At 31.8% G+C, this 22,705-nt stretch overlaps 1 protein-coding gene across 2 annotated transcripts in view; it reads left to right on the top strand.

The window, feature by feature from the left end:
- The first annotated feature begins 12,030 nt into the window (after positions 1 to 12,030).
- LOC148274581 (ATPase family AAA domain-containing protein 2-like) overlaps positions 12,031 to 22,705 on the top strand; it is a 31,271-nt gene continuing 20,596 nt past the window's right edge. The window contains exons 1-12 of one of the 2 annotated variants that reach the window (XM_088236921.1): positions 12,031 to 12,549; positions 15,503 to 15,584; positions 16,512 to 16,596; positions 16,680 to 16,837; positions 16,932 to 17,107; positions 17,718 to 17,977; positions 18,571 to 18,737; positions 19,881 to 20,000; positions 20,247 to 20,333; positions 20,873 to 20,957; positions 21,050 to 21,140; positions 21,762 to 22,040. In XM_088236921.1, coding sequence (XP_088093047.1) covers positions 12,463 to 12,549; positions 15,503 to 15,584; positions 16,512 to 16,596; positions 16,680 to 16,837; positions 16,932 to 17,107; positions 17,718 to 17,977; positions 18,571 to 18,737; positions 19,881 to 20,000; positions 20,247 to 20,333; positions 20,873 to 20,957; positions 21,050 to 21,140; positions 21,762 to 22,040 — 1,677 coding nt within the window. In that variant the 5' untranslated portion in view covers positions 12,031 to 12,462. The remainder of the gene's footprint in view (positions 12,550 to 15,502; positions 15,585 to 16,511; positions 16,597 to 16,679; positions 16,838 to 16,931; positions 17,108 to 17,717; positions 17,978 to 18,570; positions 18,738 to 19,880; positions 20,001 to 20,246; positions 20,334 to 20,872; positions 20,958 to 21,049; positions 21,141 to 21,761; positions 22,041 to 22,705) is intronic. The other variant, XM_088236922.1, reaches the window with a different exon arrangement.

Below are 22,705 nucleotides of genomic sequence, written 5' to 3'. Positions count from 1 at the left end.
ATCAGGTACCAGTCCAGGAACATTAAAATATTACAGACTTAACTTAACCTACAGAATATTATGGAACCGACTTTAAAACCAACATTTTTCGTCCATCTTGCCAGAATTCGTACCTAGGACCTCAAGTGTTGTGGGCAAACGCACCAACCACTACACTACGAGGCGGACTTTTCTCCGCTCGATTTATTTTTTCGTGAATTTTACCTAAGAATAGCCATCGAATCAAAACCAATCATCCAGGGTTCCGGTTTCATTTCAAACCCTAAACTGTAATATTTATCCACCCGGACACAGACAAAAAATTTTTTTTTCAATATTAGCGCTTTAACTATCTAAGGTTCATTTTCAATATACTTGTATTTTAAGCGACAATTTCTATTTTGTATTGAATTAAAGGGGGTGTCCATTTTAACGTTAACGTTGTTAACGTTGTTAACTCTAAATAAAGCATAGTTTAATTAAGAAATTGTATTTATCCCAGAATCCTGAACTAGTGTTTTTGACTCGATGGCTGCTCTCAGGTAAAAATCTTGAAACAGTAAATCTTGCGGAGAATTTTCCACCTCGTACTGAAGTGGTTAGCGCGTTCATCTACCATGCTTGAGGTCCTGAGTTAGATTCCTGGGAGACTCAACATGAAATATTTGTTTGTAAGGTGGTGATCAGTGACATATTTCATTGTCACTGGACTGGAAGCTGAAGCATACGACCGATCACCTTAGATTGATCATTTTCATTTAACAAAGCATTGCCCTATGCACCACAGGATGCGGATAAGGGTTCGATGATGATGATGTTTAGTTAATAAACTACCTCAGTACAAATTTGAAAAATATGTTGCTACAATTTGTCCAAATTTTATGCGAATTTAAAGCGGCATTATTCGAGACATGTCGCGGCAAAAAACCCACCACGAACAAAACAAATTATTCCACTCATCAATAAAGAGATGGGGCGGGGGTGGTGCGCGCTAAGACGCGTCTCTATAAATATAAGGGTATAAAGTATAACGTAAGAATAATAAGAATTTTCTGAGCTAGGCTCTGATGAGACTTAGCAAAAGGGGACGCGGAACTCCCGCCCCCGCGCTATCCTCGCCCCACCGTACCTTATCACCTTGTATAAATTAAGCATTCGTTTATTCCAAAACACAATAAAATTCTTCTATTATAAATACTGCTTTCAAATATATTTTTTTGTATAAATTACATATAAATTATTACAAAATACTGAATCGAATCACTGACGCATTGACGTATAAAAAATGTACATGTTTTTTCCTTACCAACCGCGTCTTATATTTATCAAATATTGCGTTGCCCTTAAAAATTCATTTGTGTGAGAAAGAGACGTACATTTTTAAAAGTAATTTTGTTGAACTCATTACCATAGCAATGACACTGTCAGTGTATAATGTATGTACTTTAAAATTATACAAAATGTACTAAAAATATCACTAATTATTTTATTTTTCTATGAATAAATTACCGTCGGGTTAAATAGTACATAAATGACCTTTAATAATATTTATTTAAAAACATAACAAATAAAAATATTCCCTATTTTAAAAACGCAAAAAATAGGAGTATTGTGGACTCACGGACCAAACTACAACTCGATTGCTATTTTTCCAGCCCATGTACAAATTTTGGAAAATGGTCTGAAAATCTTAATATTTGAGTAAATAATAAGAACTCGAGTGTTTCTCTTTTAAAAAAGCTGGCAGTTTTATCTGAACTGTTGATTTGGGATGAGCTTTTAACTTTAAAAGTGCAATATTTCACAACTAGTCAAATGTCAACTAACCAACTTGTGCCAGAAACCCGACGTTATTATCATTCGACCGGGAAAACGTTTACGTTTAGTCGATTCCAACAGCGATGAAGAAAACAGTCAATAAATCAAGATTGAACCAATTATTTATTTCTCTTTGACACACAAACATAATATATTTTTATGAAAAAAACACTATTTTTATTTTTTTGGGAACCTAGCCCCCCTTTTTAAACTGGCTGTGAGTCTCACATAACACGGCATTTTATTAGAACGTATTTACTGTGTTGTAGGAAGGTTACCTGAATTTGTCATTTTTATTTTGGGTCTGTACTCAACAAACATATTCAATTCTAATTTAAATACAAATAGGTAATACAAATTTGTAATACAAAAGTAAACTGACTTCAAAAAGTTTTTATAACTTCTATTATTGAATATTCGCCCATCAAAATATTTTTAGCACTTCGAAGCTGTCAGTTTTTGGGAGTAAACATATTATAACCGATTTTTAGTTATATAAAAAACTGTTTTCTGGTGCTTTTGCTTTTGAGAAAGAAGAAAGTAAAACTTTTTGTTATATGGGTTTGTTAATATTACTGTATTTCACGATATTATTATTTCGATAATTTTATTACTTTTACAGGTGTAAATTAACATTTTCAGTATTTTTCTAACAAACTGCAAGACAACCCAAATAAAGGCTGGTTTAGTACTTGCCAATTATTTCTCGAAAATCAAAGGTAATACTGTCTTCTCCCAGTGAACGTAGTATATAATTCTCACCCCCTCCGCGGAGGCGTGGAGGTGGGTAAGAAACCGGCCCCAGATACTTCTCCCTTCCAATATAAAACATCGCGCGTTTTAAATCTTTCTCGGCAAGGGTTGTGTGGCCGAGTTCTTAATCAATATAAATTATGAACGGGACAGGAAATTGCTGCGAATGGTAAGGCCGACAAAAACCATCGAATCAGAAAGTGGAAATTAAAAAGCTAATTGATATTGAAGGAATTTTACGAACGTAGCTGATTTCGACGCTTTAGAAAATCCTTTAAAAGTGCAAATTTGCGCAGAATTCATTTTATTTATTTAAAAACCCAGATAAAGTTATTAAAACAATGTAAATATTTTCAATGGAATTAATACTCGTTGGTATTTTACCAAATAAGATTTGTACCAAAATCATATAAATAGTAACGTAGGAGAATATCATTACATTCAATCTTAAATACTATTTTAATTTTTAAAAATATCACTAGCATGATGATGAAATATTCATATTTTAATAAATAAAGAATGCGTATCTTTAACGGCTCACATTGATGCATATGGCACTCGTCAAAATATTAATCGCGCACTTATCTAAAATTATGTAAAAGACTTGGATACGAAAATTTTTGTATTTATTGTCATAGCTTTTTTACTATATTATGTAAAATAAGAAATGTTCCTTTTACAACAACATTTTTTTATTGATTTCGAGATGCATTATTTACTTACCGAAAAGATCGTCGATATAATTTTTACGTACTGAACAATATGAAGCATTAATATTTTAATTTTTGAACAATATTCTTATTATTTTGTAAAAATTATAAAAGTAATTAATTCATTTAAAAAAAAATTCAGTGCACTTTTTACTCCGACTTTTGATTTGTTGTTTTAATATTAAAGAATTTGTATCTACGATGTATTTCTTATATATTGTTTTTGATTCTTCTGATCCATATTGAAACATCTCTTGAAAAAAAAATATTTTTTAAAAGTAATTAGAAATAATCATCATAAGTTGATTGAATTTTTTTTTTAAACTTTTTTGACGGGTTTTTAATATTGTCAAACTGGCTTCCGGGTAATATTTAATGCCCTTTATGAACCTTAAACTAATGTAGGATACTTAATTTGTATTACATATAAATAAATAGTTATTTTAAGTGAAATGTGATTTTTGTGAAACTGTAGAACCTTTTAAAATGAATGTAACATGTAAAATTTGAATTTGAATGTACCCTTCTTTCTGAATAATCCATCTTATAAGAAATAATACTCGTTGCCTAATAGGTAGTGGGTAACTTACCCTACAAGATGAACCTACATCTTTTGGGGTTGCAATTCTTGCTTGTTTTATTTAGTTTCCCGACAGAGGATCATTCGTCAATAGCCTCGTTTTATCCATCGCCACAGAGCCGGTTCAAGATAATTTCCTAGGCTGGTGGAACTTTGAAGACTACTAAAATGCTTTAAAAGAAAATAAATTCGTTTTTTACTTAGACATTATTCATCATTATTTTATCTGCACCTAGTGGTGCACAGTGGACTCCAATGAGGTATTTTCACAAATTGGAAATAACGTTGAAAATATGTCAAATATTTTCAACGTTATTTCTGGAGTGGATTTTTACGATTCGAATGTAAAATCAAGTTCGTTTTTATAATTTTCGGGTTTAAAAACAGGATCATATAAAACGGCTCGCAGTTGGTCACGTCACTTTGACGTTACTTTTCATGCCCGCTGAGTGCGCTTCTAACATACATTGCGTACAAGTATGGCGCAGGAACGTAATACGTGCCGTTTATACCATAGGGTGCGAAACTTCTTCTCGGGTTATTCAAAATATGCGTATTTTAAACCTCAGTTCTGTAGTAAAATTATCCACCTACCAGTGTCATTTTTTGCTTTTTAAAAAAAAACAATATTTTTTTTATGTAAACAAAACATATTGTAACTATCAACGATCTTTTTAAATATTATACGCTTTAGGGCTCCGCTTACAATGGAAAGTTAAGAATTTTATATCCGAAAATTTGTATATTTGTACCAAAAATTAATATATCATCGGCGGAAACATGTAATTAAACATGTCTAAAAATACATTTTATATAAATGTTCCATTTTTCATATGGTAAATTCAATTTTACCATATAAACAATTGAAGATAACTCAGGTGGACTAATCCAGGACCTCGATTACAATCCGAACAGAAGGAGGTGTCGAAAATGCTCACTTTCGTTTACTTGACATTCCATTTTGAAGGCTTGTAATCAAATCAAATAATGTATTTAATGTAAAAGCAAACAATATTTTGTAGACCACAAAATTTTGTTTTGAATGACGTATAACTTTTACCATTTTGCTTTATTTTTGGTATTCATTTTTCAATTTCTGAAAAAACTGACACAACTTTTATTAACCTTATCTGTGAAATAAAACAAATGAGTTGTAAATATTATAGATTAGTACAATAAGTACAGGGGTAGGCGCTTGACGTGTTGTCAACTTCACGCTGCTGTAGCAACCAAACAGCTAATGACAGTGCACTCATGTTTTAATACGTGTCAGGCTGTTATATTGTTAATAATTCTACCGAAGCATATCGTTTTACGTCACAGTTAAAAAAGTTATCGAAATGAAATTCAAACTCAACAGTGTTATTGCTCTGTATTCGGCTGGAAAATCGCAACCAGCCAATATTCATGAGCTACTACATTTATATGTGAACAAAATGTTTGTGTATCGGACCATTTCACGTTACAATGATACTGGTAGCATAAAAAACGCCATGGAGGTGGACATCCAAAAACAGCAACATCGACAGAAATGGTGCGAAAGGTGAAGTCCAGAATTCAACGTAATCCACGACAAAGCGCACTTCAATTAGCGAAAAATCTCAATGTGTCTGCTCATAACATGGAGCGCATATTAAAAAATGAACTACAATTTAAAAATGATTTAACGCTTGCACAAAAGACAGTTCGCCTAGCAAGAGCAAAGGTGGTAAAACACTTGCACGTTGGTGGCAAGCTAGAAAATTTGGTCTTTTCTGATGAAAAAAAATTTACGGTTCAGCAATATGTGAACAAACAAAACGATCATGTATGGCTACAGTGCAAATTAAAAGACAAATTGCGAAAGCAAGCGCCTGCATCAGTGAAGGTTTGGGCCGCGGTAACTACCACAGGACGCTCACCACTTGTTTTCATTGAACAGGGCGTAAAGGTAAATCAGCAAATCTACCGCGAAAAGATTTTTAATGATGCGTTGTGACCTTGGGCATGTAAACAATTCAGTAGAAATCATTGGGCGTTCCAACAAGACTCGGCACCATCCCATAAAGCCCGTGAAACCTAAAGTTTTTTACAAGAAAAAGTTTCCAGCTTCATTTCATCACAGCGGTGGACTCCATATTCCTCATTTATTCATTTCGTTTAGATTAAGATGATATGTGTGAAATAGACTATTCTCCGCCGGGTATCACGGGGCTGGTTCGTTTATTTGAAAATATTTATTGTAAGAATGAACAGACTTTAACTGCATTGTTGACGATCTGAGATTTTTCTAAGTTATTATCTGATCTTTATCGCATAATTTTTAGATTTTTAGACGCATGCGATTCAGAAATAAAAATCAATTAATGAAAACATGAACGATGAAAAAACCTTTTAAGCTCTCTACTCTCTATTGCAAAGTATGTAATAGTTTTGCAGATAGAGCACTTTACGTAGTGCACGTCGATATTTTTTGCCATTCCTCGAGCCTGCCCTGGCCTCATCTTCCCATGTTCCGTGTACGATTGTACCTACATACACAAGGACGACAGATCCCGCTTGTCTTAATCGGATTGTACAACGAATGAGAAATGGTGAAAGAAAAGAACTGGGAGACGTTGAGGGGAGGAGTCGGGTGGAGAGACAGGGGGAAAGAAAGACGCGTAAAATAAAAGAGTCATCTACAGGCGCATTTTTATATATATTACGAACCATAGCTATAAGAAAACTACTCCCTATTCAGTAATACGTACACAATTGTTTGTAGCATTTTCTTTTCGCTTACTGATTATGTAATTATTCGACAATAAATGCATATTTTTAATTATTATTTTTAACCACAACAGGCCAATTACAGTAATGAATTACAACACAGAACACGCAGGCTTGAGAAAAGTTTGATTTAATTTATTTATTTATGTATTTCACAGTTTTAAAATGTGCAGAGTTTCTTTGTTTCAGGTCCCGACTAGCTAGGAAATTCCTGTGTTTAGGAAGGACCTCCTTTTAAATATGTGTTTTTTTATTTCATTAAATGATTCTCGATAAATTCAAATAATAATAACACAAAAAAATTCAAAATAAATATAAATTAGAAAATATACCATTAAAAGTTAAGAAATGAGACATAATTATTATAAATTAGAAAACATACCGATAATAATAAAAATTGAAGCATAAATACAAATTATAAAATATAGCAACTTTTAATATGGAAACTTCACTGGTCCATTAGAATTAAGTCCAATTGTGTAAAATATTAAACTTTGTAACTGTACTGTATGTTTCCTGAATAAAAGAAAATAAAAATAAAAATAAATAAATAGCATTAGTAATTAAGAAATAAAACATTAATATAAATTGAAAAACATACCGAAAATAATAAAAATTGAAGAACAAATATAAATTAGAGAATATACCATTTATAATCAAAAAATTAAACATACGCGTAAATACTAGTAATAAAAAGACAATTAAAACAAATGTAAATGAATAAACGGAAAAAGTAAAAATAACATATAAATAAAAACAATATGGAGATATTTCGCAATTGAAAGCAACACAATTTTTAGTCATGAAAATAATTTACAGGATGTAAAAAGATCTACTTCTTATCCACTTGTTCACTATTTAATTATTGTCTTCTTACCGAGAAACATCTTAACCACTACACGGTCATTTTTCTATGTACATATATTTATATACATTTTAATTAATTTATAAACCCTCATGTATTTATTACATTCATTTATCAAAATAAGTTTTCTTCTTTAATTCATACTCTACTGTTAATGAAAATAAGGGAAAACGCCCATTATCCGGATTAATGAGTACCAGACGTTATCCGGATATATTTATTTAATTATTTAAATGCCTTGTAGGCTTTTACATGTTTTACATACATGTATACAAATAAAGACAGACATGTATTTTACACAGAAGTAGCAAAAAATATCTATGATTTTTAGAAGAAAAAGAAAAATATTAAAAGTATTATCTTTACATATTAGTATAAAATACATGTTAAAATACATGAAAATATATAGTACATACATATATTGCAGTGCAAAGAACAGAAGTGCATTTTTAAATATGACGACAGAAATGCATTTTACACAAAAAAGTACCAAAAAATAAAAATGAATTAAGAAGAGTAAGAAAAATAAAAAAATACGATAAAATCATCATCATTACATATTAGTAGAAAATATATGAGTATACATAATAATACACACATATATTGCAGTGGAGAGAACAGGAGAGCATTTTTTCGTATGGGTTATATTAAAATATTTCATATTTCATATTTAAATATACATATAAACATTTTCAATAACTTGTTTACTCCTTTATTAGAAGTCCGTGCAAACCTTCAGGTAATGACTTAATAGAGTCGCCCATATGGAGAAAAACTATACCATGATTATTGACCACGAAGTTAGCTACAGATTACAGTAATACAACGGCCCGTAGGTACTTGTGTTGAAAATTTCAAGGGCAAACCGAAACCGTCCATCACACGTTTTTTATTTAACTAAAAACCTAACTAAAACCTAATCGAAAATGTGAAACGCTTTTGTTCTATGCAATAGAGCTCGCTTAGGGCTTTTCTAGAAAATTATTACTCTGAGGTGCAAACCGCATTACAAATAATTAGTAGGCTGTTTTTCTTTTCTCTCAGTGTTTTGAAAAAGTAAGTTCATTTTCTGAAAATCAGATTTCACGCACCATCTTTCACCCTCTTTACATTTTTTCACTGAAGGGCTCTTTTTTAATTACAATTCTCACAAGTAGAAACGTCACGATGTTTTTCAAGGCTGGTTTTATTCGAATTTTGTTACAAATAAACAAATCATAATGCCGTTTCCCCGTAAGGGTAGACAGAGAGGATAGAACGTCACATCACTCTGTATTTGCATTTCGATATCTTATCATGCACGCATACCGATTATTCCGACTTTGGACACATGAATTTAGTCATGCCATTTCTTTCCCGGTCTTCCTCGGTCAACCAAACACATAACTCCTTTCTCGGTTTTTTTATACTGCTTATCAGCCTTAAGTACATAATTTAAAAACCTCGACATTTGTACACCTATCGTACATACTTTATCACACATTCGCCTAAACGATCGCATTTCAACAGCATTTACCCTAATTTCAATCTTGTTTTTCCAATTCCATACTTCGCTCCTGTAAAACTGCTGATTTTGCCATCTGTGACAAACATTTATTAACAATGTTTTGAGTTTCTCCAAATTTTTGTAGACAAGAACTGGATTCAACCCCCTAGAGGGAACTGTTAATATTAACATATTACAACAAAGATGGGAACATTTTAGAGAAGGGAATATAGAAGTCTAGGCATACAGGGCTTATGACTTGTCGTCGGCTATTTCAAGTAGTCACTTTACACACTGTGTAACATTTACCATTCTTTCTAAATTTAAACATCTATATTCATTCAATTCTTCCATCTGTTATTATTTGTGAAGTTGAAGAGCTGAAACCTTTATTGATGTGTTTGAGATTCATCAGATTAAATTATTCCACCCACATACTAGGTAAATAGCTAAACCAGCCAATCACAGGCCATAAGCCCTGTAGATGCCTAGACTTCTATATTTATTTCTCTAAAATGTTCTCCATCTCTGTTTTAATAATGTTCGGCATTTATTGGTCAAGATTGATTTAAGTGCACCGTTTACCCAGTTCCCGGCACTCATCCTCCTTTCAATATCTTTCTCGGTCATTACATTCCTAGTAAACACACTTCTCAGATATACTAATTCCTCTACCTGTTTCAGTATAACGCCATTCACAGTGATCTCACATTTAGTCATACTTTCATTTCTTTATCACATTCGATTTATCGGCATTCATCAGCAAATCGTTCCTCTTGCATACATCGTAGAATTTTGTTACCAAGAATTGCAGGACGTCTTTGTTGCTAGCAAGAAGCACGGCATCAACAGCATACCCCACATACACATACTCTTAAATCTCCTAGTTCTTTCATACGGTTATCGATAGATACATTGAACTGCCATGGTGACATCACACATCCCTGTTTGACGGCTTTAGGAATGACGAAAACCACGATGTGTATGATCCATTTACCCTAACACATGCTGTGCCGTCCTTATACAGAGAAGCAATAGCCCGTGTCAGATTGCTGTTCACTCCATATTTCGATAACATAATTATTTCTGTCAATTCTATAAAACGCTTTTTGTAGATCGACAAAGGCGCAGAAAAGCTTTTGGTTTTTAGTAAGATTTTTTTCTGTCATGTTGCTTTGTTTTCCATAAGTAACTACATTAGTATACTTTGTCAAAAATATTGCAACGAATATGAATAAATGATTTTAATTAAATTGCGAATAATGCGTTTTATTTGAAATATTGTATTGTTATTGGATGAATTTATATGAACCACTGCCATCGTACCTATGTGGATTCGTCGATTAAGTTATAAAAAACTTCAAGGTAGCCACAATTGATTCATATTGTCGATAAAACAAACTCTTGGGCTGGGTTGTTAGATCATTGGTAATAGTTAAAAATCAAAAGTAATACCTAGTCAAAATTTTGAAAAACTATTCCTTTTCTCATAAAAAAAGGTCTTCACAGCAATAACAAGTGGACTTTACTGCTAAATCTTTATTTTTCTTCGAACATCTTTTCATGGCATGACACCATTTTTTTCGTATTGCCTCGATTTTCGGCACGTTGATAAATATTTTCTCAGGAGTAGTAATAGTCGTATTTTTGCATTTAGGTACAATGCAGTACTTATAGTTGACTATTTTAGCCATGACGATGGAAAAAAACACTTCGAAAGTAAAACAATAACGTATTATTAACAGCCGGTCTTCCTACTACAACGACGGCGCGTACTCGAATGTCGAACTGTCAAACCCAATCGCGGTCAATGACGTCACAGCTCAAAAACCCGGGAAGCGGAGCGTTTGGGACAGATTTTAAAAATTCAAAATGTAAATCATAATAACGAGGTAATTATGGGCTCAAAAAAAAAAAAAATTACTGTGTAAGTTTTCTAATTTTTTGCTGATTTTTTTGGAAGAAAAAAAAAAATTCGTGCACATTGCCTATTATGATCAAACAACGCGGCCTTTTAGGTGTTAAAAAACATTAGTTATTTTGCTAAGGAAAGTCTCAATAAAGGAAAATACTTTTGTTTCTTACAATTTTCATTTGTAAGTTTACTTATATTTGTAATGTCATCTAAACACTTTTTTGGGGGCTACGAGTATATTATTATATATTGGAAAAAGAACTCAATAATATTTTCTAATCTTCGTTGTATGAAAAATGTTGTAATCAGAAAATGTATACAAAAGATGTACTAAAAAAAATACTCTCGCTTATCAATATAAAGAATACCTACGTTTTAAATGGCATTTGCTATTCATTTGCATTTCTAACAGAGCAGAATCAACACCACCTAGATTTTATAAGGGTGTTGATTTAACGTTTCTTTTATAATACTTATAAACATATTTATACCCGTATGCAGAGACAAAACTTAAGGTGAGGAAAGTAAATTCTAATTTCAAATGCTGAGAATAACCCGAAGGTGAAGACAATAGAATGTATTCTCCTCACCTTAAGGTTTGTCTCTGCATACGGGTATTAATCAATTTCTGCACCTCATCGCGATTACATAGATTGAAATAGGATATTCATATATATATAGCCTATTTGTGCATTAATTACGTCAATCACGTAAAGGCACGAGAATCATTGTTTGATTTTTCAAATTTACATATTATAATATGTTCTACAATGATTAAAATACTATTATGTGGACTTGTTTTACTGTTCATTTTGTTAATATGATAATATATTATAATCGTATGATGAAGCACATGTTTGAAAAATATTACATTATTATCAAATGAAAAAACAAAATCGGTTGATGCCTAACTAATGTCTCTTCTTGGGCTAAAAATTTGCGAAGTCAATAATTTAAAAACAATTGAGTAGTATATTTAATTTTAAAAACAAAAAGTTCTTACGATTAGTTGAATTATAATATATATATTATTATTTTAATAAACATCATTATGATAATATTAATATTATTATGTATATTATTGTAACGAAAAAATAACGCTTAAAAAATATTCACAACTATCCCTGATTTTAATGCATACTTTTAAGTACTAATTTTTCGTTCTTTGCAAGCGTCGTCTAAACGTACCTTTTGTTATGAGAATTTTTGACAGTTGTGTTGTGTTATACATTAGTGGAGTTGTGTGGTAGTTTTCGGGTTTTATTACTTGTGTTTATTTAGCCTATTATATCGAACTTTATTTTACCTTTTGATTTAAATTATAAAGGTTAATTATTACTTTGGTGAGTTTGACTTTAAAAAGAATCGTAGACATACTCCATATTTTGGAGAACATGGCGTGCATTCGGGAGAGCACGGCCGTCTACGAAATAAAACGTTAATGCCGTCTTCGGTAATTGTTAAAAACTATGCGTTAGTGGAGAAAAAACTTCTCCGACTCAATTTCTTTTCATACTTATGAATAAATTTTCCTCGTTCTTTCATTATCTTCGACCAAAACTATATTTATGTAAGGAGTGGTTATAGCATTCCTAGGTTGAAACAATGGTTAAAACACGCCGAAGTGTCAACGGCGAGGTTGATGATAGAAAATATATAAAAAGATCACTTTCCAAAGATGAGGACGAACAGGTGAAATTACTAAGATCGTATATTAGCATCAGTAAATATTTTTAGTTGCATACTTCTAAAAGTAATGTTAGTGTCCTTTCGCCTCTTATTGATTTAGCTTTGGATGCATGTTAACACATTTCTTCCTTCACGACCTATTTTATAATACTTTCAATTTTATCAACTCACCTAATGTTTTGTTAAGCCTTCTTCCTACTAATCCTAGTGTATAGAAATGAAAGTGGGTGTGTTATTTGAAAGTATGGCCATAGAAATATATATTTTTTATTTAGATATACATTCCGGACTTTTAATGGTTTTATTTTATCCTTCAAACGCCTTTGATACCCATTGATTAATATCCTCATATTATAAATTATAACATAACCCCGCTCCCCTAGGTATTTTGATTTCTTAATCACATTTTTTCTTTGACTATCAACTGTGCCATACTGTTTCAATTTTTTGTTTCGTATTGACTTATCATGCATTTTGTACCCTAAATAATAAGATGTATTTATAATGTTACAGAGTATGCTTTAAAATTACAAATAACTTGAATTTGGATATTTGGCTTAGTGCATTCGTATAACCTGCAATATTTTATATCCCACTATTACCTATTGCCTATTGTCCATACTCCCTGATACTAAAATGTAATTATGTTTAATCTCTTAAGGACTTACCCATTAGGAATAATCATTTCACTTGAATATTACTTCCCAGAATTCTGGAATAGTATAAAAAATTCACACCTACTAATGCAATATTTAAAAAAATATTAAGTGCCAGTTTCATAAACAGTTCAACAAATTTCAATAAGTACTGTTCAATTGAATTGTCAATTAACTGTTATAATATTAGGTTTACAACTTTGCCTCTGCTGTTTTTTTTTCCGAATTTCGAGGCCTTGTTGTAAAAAACTGATTATACATTTATGATTCAAAATACTGTCCATCGCTGGCCACTACATTCTCCCATCTTTTGGGCAGCGTATGAATCCCGCGTTGAAAAAACTGGTCACCTTTTGAAGCGATCCACGAATCAATCCAATTTTTTACATATTCATAAGACTGGAAGTGCTAATCAGCCAGGCCGTGTGCCATTGATCGAAACAAGAGGTAGCCAGAGGAAGCAATGTCTGGAGAATATGGCGGGTAGGGTAGGATTTCCCATTTCAAAGTTTCCTAGTATGTCTTGACCACTTTTTCAACATGGGATCGAGCATTGTCATGCTGCAAAATCTTTTTATCTTGTCTCGTTGTATTGCGGCATTCTGAATCATTCCCATGGTTTTGAGCCGTTTCGAAATTGCTTGTTGAGTCACTCCCAATGATAGTGCCAACTTGTCTTGACTTTGACACCGGTCTTCATCAAGTAATGCCTCCAATTCTGCATCTTCAAAAATCGTCTCTCTTCCACCGCTATGGCGGTCTTCGGCGTGAAAATCACCAATCCTGAAACATTGAAACCACTCACGACACATTCATTCACTAATAGCGGCCTCACCATAAGTGTTTACGAGCATTTAATGAGCCTCAGCCGCAGATTTCTTCATATTGAAACAGAAAATTAAAATCTCCTACAAACTATGAGAATTTGAAACATTTTCAATCAAGAATAACTTTATGATTCAGACACAACTCGACTAATGTTTCTATGAGGTTATGTTGACAGATGCCCAAGTTTTCGAGTCGTTTTTGTAATTTCAACCACTACTTTCCGCTAAAGCCATCTACAGGAAAACGGCGGAAGCAAAGTTAAAACACCTAATATGCAAAAGATGACTAGGAGAGATAGCAGAAGATTTCGTTTTTATTTATACATGTACTCCATTTTGATATTTAAGTAACGCCTGCTGCCTACCTTTTCACGATTATCATAAAAAGATTGCGAGTCTTTCGGAGTCGTCAATGCAATTAATATCAATATACACTTGACTTGCAATTTGCATAAATTGATTCATAAAGAGACAAAGTATTTTGATTATATCAAGTAAGATAGGCTGTAGGCACTGCTTAAATTGCAATATGCATTGCATGCCCCTGACAGTGCTAAAGTAACTTATAAATAAAACTATTATGATTAAACTACGAGGTATATCTTATTTGTATTTCTTGCCATCGCAGCGCTGTGATTGCAGTTTCGCAGATGCGTGGTACTTACCCTGACATATTGAGAAGGAGTTGACGCCATTATGAGTTAGCTGAGTGTCATTCACGCTTCATGGTGCTTGTTTAAAATGCTGAATAAAGTTGGAAATCAGCCGTTTGTAAAATAAAGTCTGTAATTCATTTTCTTAATACAAGTAACGAGTTCATTTTTAATCAAAGATAGTCGCCCACTTCGCCCGTCGTCATGTACATTAACACGACCTTCATTAAACTGTATTACCCATCCCCTTACCATTAAATCACTTTTCACATATTCTCCGTACACCTCACAGATCTGCTGATAATGTGGACTGGTTTGATGTTCTTCGCATGAAGGAAACAAATTTCAGACCTTATTTCACGAACTGCGGGATTTTCAATTTTAAACAAGCACCACGAAGCGTATACTACACTTTGTTAACTCATAATGACATCAACTCCTTCTCAATATGTCAGGGTAAGTACCACACATGCGTGAAACTGTGATGGCAAGAAATACAAACAGAACTTTCCTGATAAAACCCGCAGTAAAATCACCGCATTAAAGAATGCTTACCTAGTGAACCTTCTCATTTTAAAAGTATTGTGTTTTGTTTATTAAGTATTCTAATTGTTTAGGTCTGTTTCAGAGTTGCTAACCTTGTTATTCTAAACTAAAAAATATTTTTAATTGAAACCGGCCTTAAATTGAACATTTTCAATCAAGTTTGTATCCAAATACTCTGAATTTTTTTTTGACAATGTTCAATATTTAACTATTCAAAAATTAATAGTAGTACTAGAAAAGGTTATTTATTTTGAACTTATTGTTTATGTTGAAGGATGTCCCAGTGGACAGATGGTCTCCGAGAGAGCTTCGCAGTCATTATAGGGTAACTAGGAAGAAACACTGGACTTCGAAGTGTAAGTTAAACCGCTAATACTAATCTATATAATATATACAACTTGCGGTTTAATGGTCAGTGCGTTTTCCTACCATACAAGAGGTCTCAAATTCGATTCCCAACATGGTTGACCTGAAATGTTTATTCGAAAAAGGTACTTTACACTAGAATATTTCATAGTCCGTTGGACTGACACCTGAAGCATAAGACTGATCATCTTACCTCCATATACAAAAATAATCAAGACACACTGAGGTTGATTTACCAATGCAGTACCCTATGCACCATCAGGTATGGGGAAATGATTAATATTGCATTCACATAAACTACACTATTTGACTTGAACTTGACTGTATATCGTCGTTGTGCCTTGGAAATCGGCTTTGTGTTTTTCATAAAAATGTTCTGGAGAAACAAAAAACATCCCAGACTTTAATAGAAATGTCTAGGAACATAGTTTTTTTTTGTGAATACTTAATACTGTAGTTTATTTATAAAAATTGATGCATTATTTTAATTGTGGTTATAAATATTTTTTTGCCATTTTTTGACATAAAAACGTATTAAGTAAAATGAATGCTCATAGCCGGTTTCCAAGGTGCAGCGACGATATGTAAATTGATCTAATTTATTGCAATAGATTTTTCTTGATTATGTGCCGCCTGCCTAACCTCTTTTAAGGCAGATGTTTTCATGTAGAGCCATATATTGTTAGAAAGATAAAACAAATATTAAAATATGTAAGTTTATTTAGCAGTATGTTTAAGTAATTTCTTAGATTTTTTGCCTTTCTAATTACAGTAACTATTTTTTTTTAATATTTTTATTAGGATTCATAATTTTGCAACAAAAAAAGTAGCTTCGGAATCAAAATTACAATGTTCATGAGATTAATTTTTCTGCCTATTTGCAAATATTGAAATTAATTTATTTTTTACGTTTATAGTCAGTGGAAGAATAAAGACAATAAAAATGCCTAGAATTATGTATCCCGAAAGTGAAGATACAGAACCAGAAAAATTTACTAGAAGGTAAGTAAATTTATATACTTTATTGTAGCCTATAAATATACTTTTGAATATGTTCACATTGATTTGAACAATGTATATTTCAGACGCCGTCCATTGAGGGTTTTCTTTGAAGATGGCCAAAGGATTCGCAGAAGATCTGGTCGCTCGAATCATACATCTGTTGCGGATCGCCAACTAAGACCTTTACAACCCAACAATTATATGGAAGACAGTGATAAACCAATTCAAGAAACTGAAAACCGTAATTTAATATTTTATTTCCTAACATTTCCACCTGTAAAAACATAGTATTTTAATTAAATATCATTAATCTGTTTGAATTTATAAACTTATAGATGTCCGTAGAAGTGGCCGGCAAAGGAAACTCCTTCATCATACATTTAATGAAAGCTGGATTACTAATGAACTAAAAGTCAAGGGCTACCCTCGGCTGTTCGGGCGCATCGGTCGCATGACATCATCATCGACTTCTTCCAGTGAAGATGAAAGACTTCAGTCCAAGCGACCATTGGTCTCTATTTTTTAATTCCATATATTTGTGTGATTGCGAAGATAATATTAAGAGCATTGATACTATTTCTTTTTTTTTTCACTCCACCAAATATTTTTTTTATGTCTACTCATATTATGACAACCAACCCATATTTTTTTTTGTTAAAAAATATTTAAAACATCAGAAAAAAGAAAGGTTTCACTTAATTTATAATATTTGAAAACACAAATAGTTTTATTGACATGTAAAATTTATAATACATTATTCCATAACTTAATCAAAACTGGTGTGAGAATTCTGAGAAAGTGTTATTACTTTTATAGATAGTCACTAAATCAGTATCTAATAACAGTTTATTCTGCAGTTTAAATAAAGCTACATATTTATAATTAATAACATTTATAATAATATATTAAGATGTCATATTTATAACTTTGGTAAACTATATATTTATCATGTTGTCTAAAATAAAATAAAGAGTATATAATATTATGCAGGCTATCTTTAGAAAAGGGCAGGATATTATTTAGGTACAAATGTATTTGGTGTATGTGATACCATCCTTCCAATCAAATTTACACTATACAAAATATATTTACACGTGTTTTTTGTATCTTTCTACTTTTAGAAAAAGCAAAATAATGGTCAAGTAGAATTTGAGGAAGATTTCATGGATGATGATAATTCTAGACATGGAAGAAAACTCTTAAATGAAACCACTAAAGCAGTGCCTAAAACCGAACCAAAACCTGACGAAGAAAAGAAAATATGTGAAAATGGGGATCCCAATATGGATTCTGAGAATTCCGATGATCAGAAACTTGGCAGCCTTAAGAAAAATGATATGGAATGCAATGAAAATGAAAACAAATTACAATCGGATGAAAAGTAAGTACAGCAAAACTCCAATTATCCAGATTGATGAGTGCCAGATTTTATTACTTTTAAAATAATACAGCGAGTTGAAATCACATTAAGAACTTAAACATGTCCAGCAAAGTTAATTGCTCAATTAAATTAAAATTAAAAACTATTTTCTGTTTCCTGATATTGATCAGGATCCATAATCCGAATGACTGGAGTTCGGATAAACGGAGCTCTACCATACAATATTTTATAAGGATTTATTTATTCGAGAATGGACAGTGATTTTTTTTTTTTATCCTTAATGATTTTAGAGCTGGCATTTTACTATGTAATGCAAGTGTAATGAATTCATGTTGTCATAGTAATGTTTATCTCTTGATTAGTTTTTATTTTTTGCTGTCCTTGCGTTATTCCAGGATTCTGCTTAAATAGATTATCATACCCAAAATTCATGATCACATGCCTGTAAAAAAATGATCAATTTGGTATGTGTATTTTTGCTTTTTGTTACGTTATGCTCTAGTATTAGTTCAGTCCAATTAGTGAAATTAAGAATACGAAGGGTATTTTCTGTTATTTATTTGTGACTAATAACAAGTATTATGTTTTTATAGTAATGAGACTGAAACTATTGCTCAAACTTCAACTAACCGTAACTTGAGACTGAGACGTGGTCGCAGTGGTGATACGGAAGTACGGGGCAGACCCAACACTAGCCATAGGAGAAGAGCGCCCAAGAAAGAGGATGCTGGAACTAATAGTCATAGCCAAAGGGAATCAGGTTGGTCATTTCTGTTTTAATTATCAATTTATATCACTTTGTTGATCCGGAATATAAAAAAAGATTTTCCCACACTCACAACGCGATGAAAAAAAAAACTAGTGGTTCCTTATTCGTTCCCCGAATTACGAATTACTTCGGAGAACGAACATTGAATTGCGTTATTCCAAGATTTTTCAATAATCTCCCGAAAACCATTATTAACACGGAAGATTTTCAAATGAAAAAAAGGACTGAAAAAATGCCTCCTTAAATGCCTTATAGTAAATGTTAATTTTTTTATGTATATGTGTGTAAAACAAACCTGTTTATAAAAAAATGTGTTCTACTGAAGTCTCTAGACTTAGTTGATAACCAAAATTGTAACATGTAAATAACCTTAAAATTATTTAAAAAAACACTAAACATAACTTATGTGATGTTTCAATAATGCCAAATTATGCTATGTGTTTGACTTTTTTCTGATATTTCAACAACTTATACATACATAATACACAAATAATGTATTCAACTATTTTTTTGCATTATATGACAGACCCCATGGTATAATTTGGCATAGAAGCTTATCACACACATTGCATTCTGAATTTGATTCCCAATGAAAGTAATGATTAAATGCGGTTTTTGTCAGGATGTGATGTTCTGTGCTGTAAATCACCTCTGTATACGAGGAAGTTCAGTGCTATAGGAAATTGAATATAATTTATTTTTTTTGTGAAAAATAAACTACTTTGAAACGTGACTAGTTCTTGTGCACAATAACCAATCAATTATAGAATTGTTATGTATTACGATAGATTTCCGGTTTCAGAGTAGCCATTTTTTTTTCAACGTTTAGTGTTTTTGATAGCTACTGGCTTCTACTTTCAAATGGCAGCACAACTTACCGACAACAACTCATAATGTCACTGGCGGAAAAATCATAGCGATGTTAATACAATATACAATTTATAAAAAAAAAAACAATTTGGCTTAGTTAACAAATAAAACCGTATAAAAAACTACTGAACTCCCTTATTGGGCTTAGCGGCCTTTAGTACTGAGAATTTGAAAAAAAAATCATTACTAATATGTTTCTTTTTTAAAATTTGTTATTTGTTTTATTGCACTTTATAAAATAAATGTATTTTTTTGTATTTTCAGCAAGTGATACAGATAACTCTTCTGATTCAGAAAGCGAAATAGAAGTTAGAAGACAATTGCGGAGATCAAATAGAACTAGAAAACCTAGGAATGCATACATAGAATCTCAGTCATGTGAAGGTATGAACTAGTTCACATTTTAAAATACTATAATTCAATTTAATTTTAAAGTTTATAAGATTTTCTTAGTTGATTTTCCAATAAAATTGAAATCCAGCATTTTTTAATTTGTTGGATAGATCATTGACTTGTCTTTTTGCCATCATGTAATAAGTCAATAAAAATTCCAATGTTTTCAATTAGTTAATTTGAAATACATACCTGCTTTTGTTTCTTATTTTCTAACATTAACATCTCATCTTATAGGGAAACAATACACACTGAGAAAACAGCCTTATACGAGAAAACCATATAGCCTTAGAGAAAGGAAACAACCAAAGATGATTGTAAGATGTAAGTATGAATGCTGATTTCCTTCAACCAAACTCCACACCTAGTCGTTTTAGTTAGTTAATATTATTACTACAAGCCATTCCATAATTATATTTAATTTACTTTGAAACACTTTTATTTCCAGGATTTCCATATTTTACGACAATTTTATTCTTAAAACTGAATACGGTGCGGATTTTAAAATATTTAGCAAAAATATCAAGAAAATATCGAAATTCCGAGTTATCCACGTTTGAAATTATAATATCGAAATAATACCAATATTTAAAAAATTGTGATAATCTACGCTCTAGTTATCTCCCAATATATATTTTTTAGTGGTTTGTCATCAAACGCTTTACTTTACTTAACACCAAAATTAAATTATATAGGAAAATATATTTATATCAAATTAGTATTACAATATGAGAATAAATGAGATTACCTCATAATATTCCTTCTCCCAGCAAATTTTGCATATTTTCTATTTCCTCTGTTATTTGAATATAATTTAATATGAATGTATGTATTATCAACGTAGTATGTTTTTATTTTTGCAGCACAAAGTCCAGCTTCAAGTAGTTCAACATCTTCAGACACTGAAGAGGACTTAAATGTTTCTGTCAAAAACAAAAAAAAAGCCAGGTATGTTATCAAATATGTGAACATCTTAATGTTAATATTCAATTCAATTAAGGTAAACAATCTAGTGCTTAAATTCACTGACTTATTTTCAGACAAAAATCGAAAAATCTAGGAGAACATGCTGACCGTGCCCTGAAAGAGATTCAGCCCATTGAACTGGATGGATCTGTAAGATTTTCATCGGTGAGTACTTTTCTTGCAAATTATGTTGTTTATTGTTACATCTGCTTAACAAACAATACAAATCTGTGTAAAGAGATAAATCGTTGTATTCACAAGATCGGTTGTATTTAAAAACATGACTTTGATAAAATTGGTGATTGATGTCAATAATTTTATGTTGTCTGTCCTCAATATCTCTTCTTAAACCCTCATATAGAATTTGTGGCATTAAGGTAAAGAGGTACAAATCACCATTAACTGATTATGCAGTGGAGTCATTTAAAGTTTCTTACTTATTTTATTCTTTAGCATACAAGTTTGGGTGGCGTCTTAGAATAAACTTTAGAAATACATGAAGCGGTACAAGTCATATTTGCTTTTTTCATGTTGTTAAAGGCGATTTTAATTCAAGTTACATGTACTAGTTCACCTAATAGTACTTTCAAATTATATGACATGAACTAATTTTTCCTAACTTGTATACCTTCACCCAACCTTACGGAACTACATACTTAACTCATTTTCTCAATTTTAAAGACATGTACCTCTTTACCCAAATGCCACAGAAGTTATACTTCCTCTTTCCTGAAAAATTTACATTGTATTGCCACGCTATATTTCAATATCACAAATTCTTCCTAGGTTGGTGGTCTGGAAGGACACATCCGCTGCCTGAGAGAGATGGTGTTATTCCCACTTATGTATCCTCAATTGTTCGAGAAGTTTGGTACGCAACCACCCCGTGGGGTCCTCTTCCACGGACCCCCTGGCACTGGCAAGACTCTCCTGGCTCGGGCCCTGGCCAACGAATGCTCGCTACAGGGCGGTCAAAAAGTCTCCTTCTTCATGAGAAAAGGTGCTGACTGCCTAAAGAAGTATGTTGGCGAGAGTGAACGCAATATCAAACTGCTTTTCCAACAGGTATTTAAAATAATGTAATATTTTGAGTTTGTACAAATGTTTGTAGACAAAAGACTGGATTTCACCCGCATTAGGGAATCATTATGGCTAACAAATCCTCGCTTCAGTTCGTTTTTGTCCAACAGACCAAAACACAAATCTGCAAAAAAAGAGCTTAAAAGTTTTTTTTAGGAAATAGGCCTAAATAATGACCACAACTTAAAACAAAATTCATTAAAAAAAAAAACCCTTAAATATTGTTTTTTAAATATTTTTAAAATTTTATAAATAAAGGCTTTCTCGGAACTCCTGTACGCTTAACTCAATTTTCTTTAAAATGGTCTGTTGGACAAAAACGAACAAAGCGACAAAATTACAGCAGGAATGGAGAACATTTTAGAAAAGGGAATACAGAAGTCCAGCCAATTACAAGTCATAAGCCCTATAAATACCTAGACTTCTATATTTCCTCTTCTAAAATATTATCCATCTGTGCTGTAATTTGTTATTATCTAATATGTCTTGTTTTTCTATAAAATCAATATAAAAATTAGGTGCAGACTCAGAAGTCTGAATTTTGATATCTACATCTATGTAATTTGTTTTTTTAAATATTTTTATTGTAAGATTTTCTAACTCTGTGTCCAGGCGGATAAAAAATACAGTTCTGTGTGTGAAATAGAACC

Source organism: Micrasema longulum, unplaced genomic scaffold (genome assembly GCF_059751315.1).
Source record: "Micrasema longulum isolate JH-2025_06_02 unplaced genomic scaffold, ASM5975131v1 h1tg001620l, whole genome shotgun sequence".
NCBI lineage: Eukaryota > Metazoa > Arthropoda > Insecta > Trichoptera > Brachycentridae > Micrasema > Micrasema longulum.
The sequence above is the reverse complement of the archived record's forward strand: the minus strand, read 5'-3'. Positions and strand labels throughout refer to the sequence as shown.